The following is a 13,566-nucleotide window of genomic DNA, read 5'->3' as shown; positions in this document are numbered from 1 at the left end:
AAGAGGCTTGCCCATTTGCCTCGCCGCTTTCCGGGACTCAAACCCGGGCCTCTCGATTGTGAGTCGAGCGTGCTAACCACTACATTACGCGGCGTGTGTGTGTGTGTGTGTGTGTGTGTGTGTGTGTGTGTGTGTGTGTGTGTTAAAAATTGCAGTCACGTACCTTTAATTATGAAGCATTAATATCGTGAGTGTATTAAAGTTGCAAGCAGGAATTACACGTTGATTATTTTTTACAGGTGATGATTAAAGTGAAAAGCTAAGTAGGTGGCCTAAAAATAAGGCTTATACTCATCCACAGACAAGTGGTTTAAAAATACATTAGAGTGAATAGTGCAGTACTGTGTGTGTGTGTGTGTGTGTGTGTGTGTGTGTGTGTGTGTGTGTGTGTTTGGTGCGGGGGAGGGGAGAGTGATGGGATAGCGAGGGGAGATAAAATATAAGGGTAGAGTAAGGATGGGATATTGAGGGACTTTCATAGGAGGAAGACTTGATTCAGGAGACGTCCAGGGACTCTTGACTCACGCTGGAGGGCTCTACAGGGAGACATGGGGACACACACACTCACACACTCACAGACTCACTCCACAAAGGGGGATTTTAAAGGACCTAAAGGGATTTTAAAAAGATGATGGAATATTTATCACTCACGACAAGACTCACCAAAAATTGACTCACGAAGGAATGAACACACAAACTCACACACAAACATCGGCAGACTCACTCCAAACCTTCCACATTCACCCAAAAGACTCAGAGTAGTAGTGGGACTCGGGATGACTCACAGAGGAGTGACTCACAGAGTACGAGGGTGACCCATTGATGTCGACGCTCTCTGCAAACCTCACCCTCGAAGGATTGGACTTAAGGCGCTGCTTCTTCGCCGCGCTGAGAAAGGCGGACTTCCTGGCGGACTGGAAATAGAGAGAAGGGAAGTCCGGGTCCACCTGTCCAGCGGTACCTGTCCCATGCCTCACCTGTCTGCTTAATTGCATGCCTCACTTTGCTGGTATTTCAATCTACAAATGAACTCCCTTTACCTCCCCTTCCTCCCTCCCTCTCTCTCTTTCTCTCTCTCTTTGCACACATCTACAAAAGGAAGGCAAAAAAAGCTAAGACTAATCACAGCTTATTGTTGGCTAATTAGGTCTTATTGTCGTGGTGAAAAAAAAAAAGAAAAACGCGCATTTCAAACATTCACTCAGCACAACGTGAAAACAAAGCAGTCGCCCCTTTAGCAATGAGCGATTACGTTTTCTCTCTCGCTTGTTTATCATCTCGCGTGTTTTACCCCGTTTTCTGTCTCTCGTTATGGCACGGAGAGATAACGCGCTGTCTGACACACGAGAGAGAGAGAGAGAGAGAGAGAGAGAGAGAGAGAGAGAGAGAGAGAGGTTAAATGAACAAAATAAATGTGGGAGAAAGTGAAATAATTTGCACCAGAGGAAAGATAAAGAAAATGAGGAAAGAAGAAAATGAGAAAGCAGAGATGGAAAAAGAGAAAAATGAGGAAGAAAGGAAAAAAGGGATAAACACAAAGGGACTTAAGTGAGGAGGAGGAGGAGGAGGAGGAGGAGGAGGAGGAGGAGGAGGAAGAGAAGGAAGAGAAGGAAGAGGAGGAGATATTTTGGCAGATGCAAGATGATTAAGAAGGTCGTAAACAACACATTACGTCATCACTTCGTCATTCACTGTTCTAACGCCTCTCTCTCTCTCTCTCTCTCTCTCTCTCTCTCTCATGATCCTGGTTAATTTCTGCTCATTTTCCTCTCTCTCTCTCTTTATGGAATTTTTCTCACTTTCCTTTGTTCTTTCTTCCTTCCTTTGTGCAGATTTCGTCATTAATTCCCTGCCTCTCCTTTACTTTTTATCATTTACTTACAGTTCCCTGCTTCCTTTTATCTCTTTTTTATTTGTTTTCAATTCTGTCTCGCTCACTTGCTCACACACACAACTCTCTCTCTCTCTCTCTCTCTCTCTCTCTCTCTCTCTCTCTCTCTCTCTCTCTCTCTCGCTCCTGTTTCATCAGCATCCTCTCTTTAACTTTTTCTCTTTCTTAGTCTGAATTGTCTTTCTTGTTTATTTTGCAACAGTTCTCTCTCTCTCTCTCTCTCTCTCTCTCTCTCTCTCTCTCTCTCTCTCTCTCTGGAACACCTGCCTCGCCGGCCACTTAAAAACGATACTTAAGGTACAAACGAAATTTTACGAGAAGGTCCTGTCAAAATAAAGTTATGTCTTCCATTTTCTTCTCTTTCCTATCTGTTATCCTCTCTCTCTCTCTCTCTCTCTCTCTCTCTCTCTCTCACACACACACAAATACGTTCAGGTCAGCACGAATTTGAAATATCGCCTCAAGCATAATATTTTTTTACCTTAATTAAAAATGCACCTGATTATAATGAAACCAATTGAACCGCGAATTAATTTTTTTTCTCTCCCCCTCCCTCACCTCCCTGCATTGCCTCTCTCACCTCCCTGCCTCACCTCACCTCCCTGTCTCCCTCACCTCCCTGCCTCCCTCTCTCATCTCCACCTTGTTTTACCTAATTCTGTGATTGATTCCGGCATTATTATTTCCTAATTTCGAAACTGGACAGATTTATCGCGAGTCGCGCGCCAAAAGTGACTTTATGAGTTGGAGAAACAAAGACAAATTATTACTCTGCGATTTATTAGCTCGTTATCTCTTTTTAATTCGATGTTCTTAACTAGTTTTTTTTTTTGTTCTTATTTATTTATTTATTATATTTTTTTTTCCTTTTCCATCGCTCGACTTATTATTGGTTTGACTCTCCGTGATTGACTGGCTGACTGACTGAGGAGGGTTTGACTGATTGACTGAATAATCTGCTTCTTGCTTTAGTCTGTTCGATTTGCTGGTCTATGTATGCAAAAGGAACATCTGATGTGAATTCTCTCTCTCTCTCTCTCTCTCTCTCTCTCTCTCTTGCACTCACTCACTCACTCACTAATGCAACGACTGTAACGACTAACATGAAATACCTCTCTCTCTCTCTCTCTCTCTCTCTCTCTCTCTCTCTCTCTCTCTCTCTCTCTCTCTCTTCCAGCACTCACGTTATCTAGAGGCGGCTGGGTGACGGTCAGCTGCACGCGGTCTTTGCAGGAACGCACCAGCTGTATCACTCTATCCCGCGGCGCCTTCTTCACGTCCTCGCCGTTGATCATGAGAATCTGGTCCCCCGGCAGAAGCTTCTCCTCGCTCGGCCCGCCCTCCGTCACGAACCTGCAGGAGGAATGAGTGTAAACAAGACTTACTTCAGAAATTGGTTGAAAATACAGATGGATACGTCACTGGAGTTCACAAGAGAGTGTGCAAATGTGAAACCTGATAGAGTGTGCTATTTTGATTTGAGTTTATGCTACAGATGGGAATAAATACTGTTAGGTAAGTCAGAACTGGCGAACAGGATGATCAGAATTCTTTACCCAGGAAATGCCAGAGAATGTTAATGGCCACGCCACTGGAGGATGTGCAAATGTGGAACCTGATAAAGCGTGTTACTTTGATATGAGTTTATGCTTTAACTGACTCTGAATAATGGTAGGAAATGCGATATTTAAGGGAAAATATGTAAATATAATCAATACAGTAAATCTTAACGTATTTTCATCGAGAGAAAAAGAAAAAACATAAAACTGTGAAATAAAAAATATCGTGTGAATGGCTTCGTTTGATGGAAAAATAATAAAAAAAACAAAGAAAAATATAGTAAATAGTGGATTACATATAAGAACAAAGAACATAAATTTCCTTACTACTCTAAATAACTCGTAACTATAAAGTAAAAACACTGTAAGTACTTAAATCATTACAAATTCAAGGAAGCATCAACAGTATAGACATAACAAGTGTAGATGTTTAAATGCCTAGGAATCTAAAGGAGTACCATTGATAAAGGACAGGTGTGTGTGTGTAGGAATGTAAGGAAAACCGTTTACAAAAAAAACAAGAAACGATGAAAAATAGAAAAATGTCAGCAGCAGGTGGGTGGAGAGCTTGAACGTAAGTCTGTGCAGGGGATAGGAAAAAAAGAGAAACAATAAAAAGGAAAGGAGACTATGCAGGTGTTCAAATCCGCTTGGAAATGCCTGCAAACAAAATATATGGAGCTACAAACAAAGAACGGCGCTCCATCCACGGTGCGGGAAAGGGGTGAATAAATACTGACGAAAGCGGGACTGAAAACACGAATAAAGGTTAACTGGAGACAAACCGTTGATAAAAGATAACAGATAAACATTGAAAAAAAATGAAAATGATAGAAAACAAAACACGGCGTAATAAAATGAAAAAGAAAAACGAATCACTGGAACGAAATTACATTGGAAACTGGAAACAAACTACTAAAATATAGAGAAACAATAAAAAAGCGAATAAAAACGAACTGCATAATAGAAGAGGGGAAAAAAATATGGGAAACAAAATTACAGGTGATATAAATTGGATCACACTGAACAGGTAAACAATAAATTCAATAAAGGTTTCGCTGGGTTATTTATACAACGTTAATAAACAAATAAATTAATAAACCACCAGAACAGAGGCGGGAGAAAGAAAAAAAAAAGTACTGTGATATAGAAAAAAAGAAATTATCGTATGAATGACTAAGTTTGATGGAAAAATAAAAGAAAAATAGGAAAATATAGTAAATTGTGCATGAGAGAGAGAGAGAGAGAGAGAGAGAGAGAGAGAGAGAGGTGTAAGAGATAATCCAATAAAGAAGGGGAAGTGTGCTAACGAATGGATACTACAAAAAAGGAAAAGAGAGACAGAAAAGTAAAAATACAAAATATGTTAACAATAAAAAAATGCAGAGAGAGAGAGAGAGAGAGAGAGAGAGAGAGAGAGAGAGAGAGAGAGAGAGAGAGAGAGAGAGAGAGAGAGAGAGAGAGAGAGAGAGAGAGAGAGAGAGAGAGACTCATCACATCGCCCGCTGATGAATAATGGAAAGCTTGTCTCGCATTTCATGTTACTGTGTCATACTCTAAAGGACGAAAAGTGACGACTACTACTACTACTACTACTACTACTATTACAACTACTACTACTACTATTACAACTACTACTACTACTACTACTACTATTACAACTATTACTACTACTTCTACTGCTACTACAACTACCACTCCTACTACTAATACTACTACTACTCCTACTAATATTACTACTACCACCACCACCACTACTACTACTACTACTACTACTACTATTACTAAAACTCTCATTTTTAACAAACATGAACACAAAATCAAGAAATGAATACTTAAGAAACGAAGAGAAAGAACATAAGAAGAGAAGAATACAAGAACAACATAACAAACAAGAGAGAAAGAAAGGAAGAACAATACGAAAAATGAATAAGAAATAATAAAAAAGGAGAATCCCATGCATACTGAATTAAAGGAGAGAAAAGAAAAGAAAACGAGAAAAGAGAAGAATGGAAAAATGGAAAAGGAGGAAAGAATGAGAAAAGAAGTAGAAAAAATCGAGGAATAGGAAAAAAAATTGGGTAAGAAGAGGAGAGAGAAAATATAAAAGAAAAGAAAGAAAAGAGAAAAATGAGGAAAAAATCGAAGACAGAGAGAATACATGGATGGAAATAGGAAAAAAAAAAATAAGGAGAGGGAAAGAAGATGAAATAGTAGAAAAAATCAGGAAAGTAAAATGGAGAGAAAAGTAAGAGAAAAAGAAAAGAAAATAACAGATGACGGAAGGAAAATAAAAGAATAAGAAAAATGAGTAGAGTAATAAAGACACAATAAGAAAAAAGAAATAGGAATAAAAATAAAGTGAAAAGAGTAAGAAGGGATAAAGAAAGATAAAGAAATAGGAAAAAAAGAAAATATAAAGAAAAAAGAATAGGAAACAATGGGAAAAAAGAAAAAAAAGGGATAAAGATAGGGAATAAAAACGAAAAAAAAGAAGAAAGAAACAGGAATAAGAAACACAGGCAAAGAAAAAATGTGATTAAAAAGCGAGAAAGAAAAGAAAAAAAAAACAGGAAAATAAGAAAAGAATAAAGAAACGAATAAAAAAAAGGGAAAAGATGAATAAAAAGGAAGAAAGAAAAGAAAAAACAGAAAAATAAGAAAAAAATAAAGAAACGAATAAAAAAACAAAGGGAAAATATAAATGAAAAGAGAGAAAGAAAAAAACACAGGAAAGAAAGAAAAATATGAATAAAAAGAGAGCAAGAAATAAAAAAAACTAGAGAAATAATAAAAGATAAAGAAATGGAAGTAAGAAACAAAGGGAAAAGAAGGAAGAGTGGAAAACTGCTCCTGTCAATCCCGATCACAATCTTAAACGTATTCATGGCGAGGGAAGCTTCAGGTGTCAATGGTAATTGGATTGGACGACGCAAAGGTACAGAGAGAGAGAGAGAGAGAGAGAGAGAGAGAGAGAGAGAGAGAGAGAGAGAGCAGTACTAGCATTCAATAAAACAACAAAACACTCATGACAAATATATATGGAGTGAGAAACAAGGACAGCTTACACTATACAAAAAATATATGAAAAATAGATATAAATAAAAAAAGGGTGAAAAATATACCAAGATAAAATTACCTTAAAATGTGGAATACTGAAGAGCAAATAATGAAAAAAAAAAGAAGCACTACAAAAGTTATGCATAAGTGAGGAGCAAAAAATAAAATACATAAATACATAAATAAATATATATAGTGGAAGTATCATTACATACAAAAGTGTATTTTTTTAAACAGCCACACAAAAACTGCACAATATATATAATTCACTACACTCTCTCTCTCTCTCTCTCTCTCTCTCTCTCTCTCTCTTACTTCCACTCACTCCTTCCCTTCCTATCCTACTCTCACTACCCACCATCCTTCACTATTGCCTCTCTCCTTCCCTCTCCCACTCCCTCTCCCTCTTCCTCTCCTTCTCCCTCTCCCTCTCCCTCTCTCCCTTGGGCAGTGTGTATGCAGCAAGGATGAAACGCGCACTGAATTAGGTTCAACTTCCCAGAGTGACTGATGATGGTAAATGGCGCTGGAGGAGGAGGACAAGGAGAAGGAGGAGGAGGAGAAGGAGGGGAAAAGGAGGAGGAGGAGGAGGAGGAAAGACGACAACAAAGAAGCCGAGAATATAAAAAGAAAAAGAGTGCAAGATATGAAGGAAAAGTGTACGTAAAAAAAATAAAAATGAGGAGGAGAAACATACGCAAGGATAAGAAGATATGAACGTAAAGAAGAAAAATACAAGACATGCAAATGGGAGGAGGAAATGAGAGAGAGAGAGAGAGAGAGAGAGAGAGAGAGAGAGAGAGAGAGAGAGAGAGAGAGAGAGAGAGAGAGATGTTATGACAGAAGAGGTACCAAATAAATAAAAGCAGACGAGGTGGGCAAGTGTAGGTGGATGAGATGGATAAACAGGGAGAAGGAGGGAGAAGATAAATAAGGAAGAGAGTGAAGAGAGAAGTGCCAACGTAAACATACCATCGTTATTGGACCGTGTGACTGCTTAGGTGTGTGTGTGTGTGTGTGTGTGTGTGTGTGTGTGTGTGTGTGTGTGTGTGTGTGTGTGTGTGTGTGTCATGTACATTTATATATATTCCTAGTATGGAAATGTGACAGTTAAGGAGTAGGAAGCGATAAGAGGAGGAGAAGGAGGAGGAGGAGAAGGAGGAGGAGGAGGAGAGGTTATGGTGGCGATTGTGGTGGAAGGTCATCAGGAGCATCACCACTACTACCAACACCATCACCACCACCACTACCACTGCCACCACCACTACAACCGCCACCAGCACCGCCACTGACGCCACACACACTAACCCTGTCGGCGGCTCAATAAAGCACCGTTCATACACACACACACACACACACACACACACACACACACACACACGTAGACACGCGCACATGCCACACTAAAAAATTTTAAACAAAGCTTCCTTATCTAGTTATGTTTCTGGTCTATGTATTTTTATCTTAACATACACACGCACGCACACACACACACACACACACACAGAGAGAGAGAGAGAGAGAGAGAGAGAGAGAGAGAGAGGTCGAAGCCCGCAACTTGTCCCATTAATTTATTTTCTTCTACTATAACTATTGACAGCAACTTGATATGGCCCTCATGACGTCACGGCTCCTTAAGTAATCCTTTATACAAACTCATAACATTCCTCCTTAGAAATGATCCTTATATTCCTTGACTTCTCCTTCACTCTCTACTGCAAACCATTAACTGACTGAAACTTTCCTTTACATTCACAAGCCATTGAAATTCATCTTAAATTCTTATTGTTATTTATTATTATACTTCCTTTGAGCAAATATTCACTTAATGTTTACTAACTTTTTAAATTACCCAACATATTTATTCTGATCCATTAATGTACAGTCTAAAACTCTAACACCATTAACACTACCTATTAAACACACTAAACGCTACAATTTCCCTTAGCTTTTTATTTCAATTTATAAAGTCACTCTAGTTTAAAGTTGCTTCTATTTAAAACTACCATTTAAAGATCAACATATACTCACACTCTTTAAATCACCACCAAGTCACTATCAATCATTCTCCCCACCACCCCCTCTCTCTCTCTCTCTCTCTCTTTTTTCTCTCTTCTGTTCTGTCTCTCTTTTCTCTCTTCCTCCTTTATCTCTCTCTCTCTCTTCTACACCCTCTCTCTCTCTACACACACACAATCTCTCTTTCTCCAAGCCAGAGGTCAAAACAAGACTCCCCTTGGCGCCTGCTGAGGGTCAAGGGTCAAGAGGGCCCCTTGTAAACAGGGCATAAGGGGAGGGTCAGTGATAATCAAGGGAAAGGAGTTACAAATAAGGGGTATGATGACGTTAATTTGTCTCGTGGGTCTCTCCTATTATTTCTTATGTATTTTTTGGGCTTGTTTGTTTTTCTTGGTTTTATTCTTGTGTGATGTATTTTCTCTTCTTTTTTTTTTCGTTTTGTTTTTATTGTGATTTTTTTGTGTGTGGCTTTTTTCGTTGGTTTGTTTTTATGTTGTGGTGGTGGTGGTGGTGGTGGTGGTGGGGTAGTAGTAGTAGTAGTAGTAGTAGTAGTAGGGGTAGTAGCAGTAGTAGCAGTATTATCATTATTATTATTATTAGTAGTAGTAACAGCAATAATAGTTGTTCTAGTTATAGTAGTAGTAGTAGTAGTAGTAGTAGTAGTAGTAGTAGCAATAGTAGTTGTTGTAGTTGTTGTAGTAGAAGTAGTAGAAGTAGTACGAGTAAAAGAGCATGCACCACTACTACTACACTACTACTACTACTACTACTACTACTACTACTACTACTAATGCTAATAATAATACCAACAGCAAAAACAATAAATCAGTTCGGCCTTGTGTTTTTACTGTCCTATCCAATTATTTTGTTTACAAGCACATCAATTGAGCTTGAGAGAGAGAGAGAGAGAGAGAGAGAGAGAGAGAGAGAGAGAGAGAGAGAGAGAGAGAGAGAGAGAGAGAGACGCACACACACACACACACACACACACACGATAAACACGCAAAACATTCTATATCATAACAGAATAACGCCAACCAAACCCCAAAACATTTTCAATACAGACAATAATTGCCCCCACACACACACACACACACACACACACACACACACACACACACACACACACAGAGAGAGAGAGAGAGAGAGAGAGAGAGAGAGAGAGAGAGAGAGAGAGGGGGGTTAAGTGGTAAATGTATCGGTGAGAAAGTATATATGTGCGTCTCGTCTCTCTCTCTCTCTCTCTCTCTCTCTCTCTCTCTCTCTCTCTCTCTCTCTCTCTCTCTCTCTCTCAATAATTCATACAGTATCAAAGTTCAACAGTAACGAAGTCAAATGACATAGCAGAGAGAGAGAGAGAGAGAGAGAGAGAGAGAGAGAGAGAGAGAGAGAGAGAGAGTAAAGGAAGCAATAAACAGAAGCCTCCTTGTGAAGATCAGATGACGTTCTACACGATGAAGGATGCCCATTCATTCCTTCCTTCACTATACACTCTCTCTCTCTCTCTCTCTCTCTCTCTTCATTCCACACTATATTTATTTATTTATTTAATTTTTTGATTAATTTAGTCTTGTCTTCTTTCATTTTTTTTTTTTTAAGGATTTTATAATTTTACTCTACTGCCTTTTTTATTTTGATTTTTCTTCGCTCTGTCTGTTTGTCACTCTCTCTCTCTCTCTCTCTCTCTCTCTCTCTCTCTCTCTCTCTCTCTCTCTCTCTCTTTTTCATCAAGGGTCCTTTCGAAAATTTTGGAAAGTGAGAAATATTTTTTTTTTTATTTTCTTACACGAGGTCAATTTATTCCGTAGCATTTTTATTAATCCATTTTTCTATTTTTTTTTTTGCAATCAATTTTTCTTCCATTATTTCCCTGTGCAAATTTCTTCTTATTCTCGGTCTTTCTTTTTCTCCCTTTTCATTTTTAGTTTGCTGTTTCTTTCTTGCTTTTTATCTTTCCTTTGACATCGTATTCTGCTCTCTCGCCTCCTTTCCTCCTCTTCCTCTTCCTCTTCCTCCTCCTCCTCCTCCTGCTGCTGCTGCTTCTCCGCCCACTCAAGGTATAAATAACTCCAGACATTCACATCACTGTCATTTCCTTTTAAATATCCCGACCACCAAGATACTACCACCATCACCACCGCCACTACCACAACCACCACCACCACTACCTTTTTCCTCACCCCCTTCACCTCTCCCTCCTCCTCCTCCTCGATGTTCTTTGTCTCTTCTTTCTCCTCGTTCTATTTTTATTCCATTTCATTGTTCCTTATTTTTCTTATTTTTGTCTGTCTCCATTTTTGTCATTCTTTCTCGTTGTCAGCATCACATTCATTCAGATTTTTCGTTGTTATTCATGTCTTTTGTTTGGTTTTCTTTTTTTCTTGTTGTGTTTTGATTTTTCTTTTCTTTTCTCCTCTTTTCGTTCCTCCATCTCCTCTTCTTCTCTTCCTGACACGCCTTCTTCTCTTTCCCATACTCATTCACATCATTCTTTCTTTCTCACTAGACTCTATTTTTAGTTTTTTTTTCTCTCGTTTCTTTCCTTTCCTCTTCCTTCCGTCCATTCCTTCCTCCTCCTCCTCCTCCTCCTCCTCATTCTTATTTACTTTCGTCTCACAAGTTTTCATTTATCTACCTTGCGTTTTTCTAGTGTCTCCTTCCTTTCCTCCTCTTCCTTCCTTTCCTGTATCCCATCCTCCTCCTCCTCCTCCTCCTCCTCCTCCTCCTCCTCCTCCTACTGACCCCACACAATCTGCATATCGCTCAAGGCCGTTGTGGGAAAAGTCAGAAGCGTGTTACCTGTTTTTTCCCCTCACCTGAGTGTCGGGGCTTGTTGTGACTGACAGGTAGGAAAGGCGCTATTCATTTTCTCCTTTTTCTTTTTTTTTCCTCCTTTTCATTTTTTTTCTTTATTATTATTTCTGTGGTAACTTGTGTATCTATTTTTTTTCTATGTTTTTGTGTGTTTTGATGTTTTATTTGCTTTTAGAGAGAGAGAGAGAGAGAGAGAGAGAGAGAGAGAGAGAGAGAGAGAGAGAGAGAGAGAGAGAGAGAGAGAGAGAGACCGTGACCTCCAACCATTTTCATTTTAAACTTTTTTCTTCTCGACTTGTTTATTTTCACCTTCATTTTTTTCTCTCTTTGTTCTTTGTTGGTTTTCCTTTTCAATACAGGTGTGATTGGCTCGTTTTGTCATTCTTCACCTTTACACACACACACACACACACACACACACACACACACACACACACACACACACACACACACACACACACACAATTTTATTTATTTTCTTCAATTTCGACTTGCACTACCTCCTCCTCTTCCTCCTCCTCCTCCTCCTTTCCTCCTCCTCCTCCTCCTCCTCCTCTTCCAACAACGCAGTTCCACCATCCTTTCTTTCCCTCTCTCGTTTCCTCCTTCTCCTCCATCCCCTTCCAGTGCCTCTCCATTCATTTCTTTTTCCTTTACTTCTTCTTCCTCTGACGTTTTTCGTTTGCTTTCGTGTTTCACTTCTCTTTCTTTCTCTTTTATTTACTTTATTTCATTATTCTCCTTAATCTCTTTATATCTTTCTCGGTTTCTGTCTTTCTAATATTTCTTGTTCATTTTTCTTCCTTTTTTTTTGTTATTTTCATGTATTTTAGTATTTCCTTTCACTTTCAATTATTTTCTCTCATATTCTAATCTACATTTCACCTTTCTCTTCTCCCTGTTCTTCTTCTCTCACTTCTCTATCTTTTCTCCTTTCCGTATCTCTTCCCATTTTTCTTTTTATCTTGCAAATTTAACTTTCTTCCTATTGTTTCTCTTCCTTTAATCTTCCTCTTCCTTTTCTCTTGCTTCATTTCTTTATTTCTTCATTCTGTATCGTTTATTCCTCCTTTCATCTTACAAATTCAACTTCACCTTCTTTTTCACTTCTTCCTCTTCTGCTTCTTCCTCTTACTCCTCCTCCTCCTCCTTAACTACTACCACCACCACCATCACCTCCTTCTCCTCCTCCTCCTCCTCCTCCTCCTCTTCCTCTTCCCTCACAAACAGACTAAGTGAACACCCTCAAACTCTTCACCAAGAGTCCCAAGAGTCCCAATGAGGACCTCTTGTGATGATAAATTCTCTCTCCTTCTCTCCCTCCTCTCTTCCTCTTCCTCTTCTCCCACCTCAGACTTTCTTCCACCTTTCTCTAGACTTTTCATCCCTATCTCATTCTATTTTCTTGACCCATCCCTACTCTCTCTCTCTCTCTCTCTCTCTCTCTCTCTCTCTCTCTCTCTCTCTCTCTCTCTCTCTCTCTCTCTCTCTCTCTCTCTCTCTCTCTCTCTCTCTCTCTCTCTCTCTCTCTCTCTCTCTCTCTCTGCAACCCTCCACTCCCCTCTCTTAGTTATCCTTACCTTCCCTCCATCTCTCTCTTAAATCTCTCCTCCTTTATTCCTTTGCGACCCTTTGTAATGGGGGAGAGAATAGAGGGGAGATGGAGAGAGAGGGGAGAGAGGGGAGAGAGAGGATTACAAAGACTCGGTAAGTAATGGGGAGAGATATACAGATTAATGGAAGGATTTCAATGGATTTATGGGGAGAGGAAAGAACATGGGAGAGTGGGCAAGTGCATTAGTAAAAATACACTAATGGCAAGGGTTTAATGGATCAAGGAAGGGCGAGGAATGGGGATTAATTAGAAGGAAATGGGTGAGGCTTCTTAATTGGATGAGAGGAAAGGGGAAACCAGTCATGTGTTAGTTTAATCAATTTCTCTGCAGTTCTGATCCACGGGAGTTAAATAAAAGAACAAGGGAGTTAAAATGCTTGACTGTTAGCACTCCTACTCCTACTCCTTTTTTTTTTTCCTTCCTTTTTATCTCCTTATTTCCATGTAAATTGCTGTTTTATCTTACTTTTTCCTCGAAGCACATTTCCTTATATTTCAATCCATTTGTTTTTTGTTTAAATGTTTGACTTATTTCTCCCAATTTGCTTTTCATTTCTATGTTAACCTTTTTTCTATGTAAGCTTAATATGTATGATGTTATTTTCTCC

General features: G+C 39.1%; 1 protein-coding gene across 25 annotated transcripts in view; it reads right to left on the bottom strand.

The window, feature by feature from the left end:
• LOC123510326 overlaps window positions 1–13,566 on the bottom strand; it is a 732,954-nt gene that overhangs the window by 136,573 nt on the left and 582,815 nt on the right. For 19 of the 25 annotated variants that reach the window (XM_045265385.1, XM_045265388.1, XM_045265394.1 and 16 more), the window contains 2 exons: window positions 3,076–3,244; window positions 786–914 (listed from right to left, as the gene is read on the bottom strand). In XM_045265385.1, the coding sequence (XP_045121320.1) occupies window positions 786–914; window positions 3,076–3,244 (298 nt within the window). The remainder of the gene's footprint in view (window positions 1–785; window positions 915–3,075; window positions 3,245–13,566) is intronic. The other 6 variants (XM_045265373.1, XM_045265376.1, XM_045265379.1 and 3 more) reach the window with 1 other exon arrangement.

Source organism: Portunus trituberculatus, chromosome 28 (assembly GCF_017591435.1).
Source record: "Portunus trituberculatus isolate SZX2019 chromosome 28, ASM1759143v1, whole genome shotgun sequence".
In the NCBI taxonomy this organism is placed as follows: domain Eukaryota; kingdom Metazoa; phylum Arthropoda; class Malacostraca; order Decapoda; family Portunidae; genus Portunus; species Portunus trituberculatus.
Note: the sequence above shows the minus strand (reverse complement) of the source record. Positions and strands in the feature narration are given on the sequence as shown.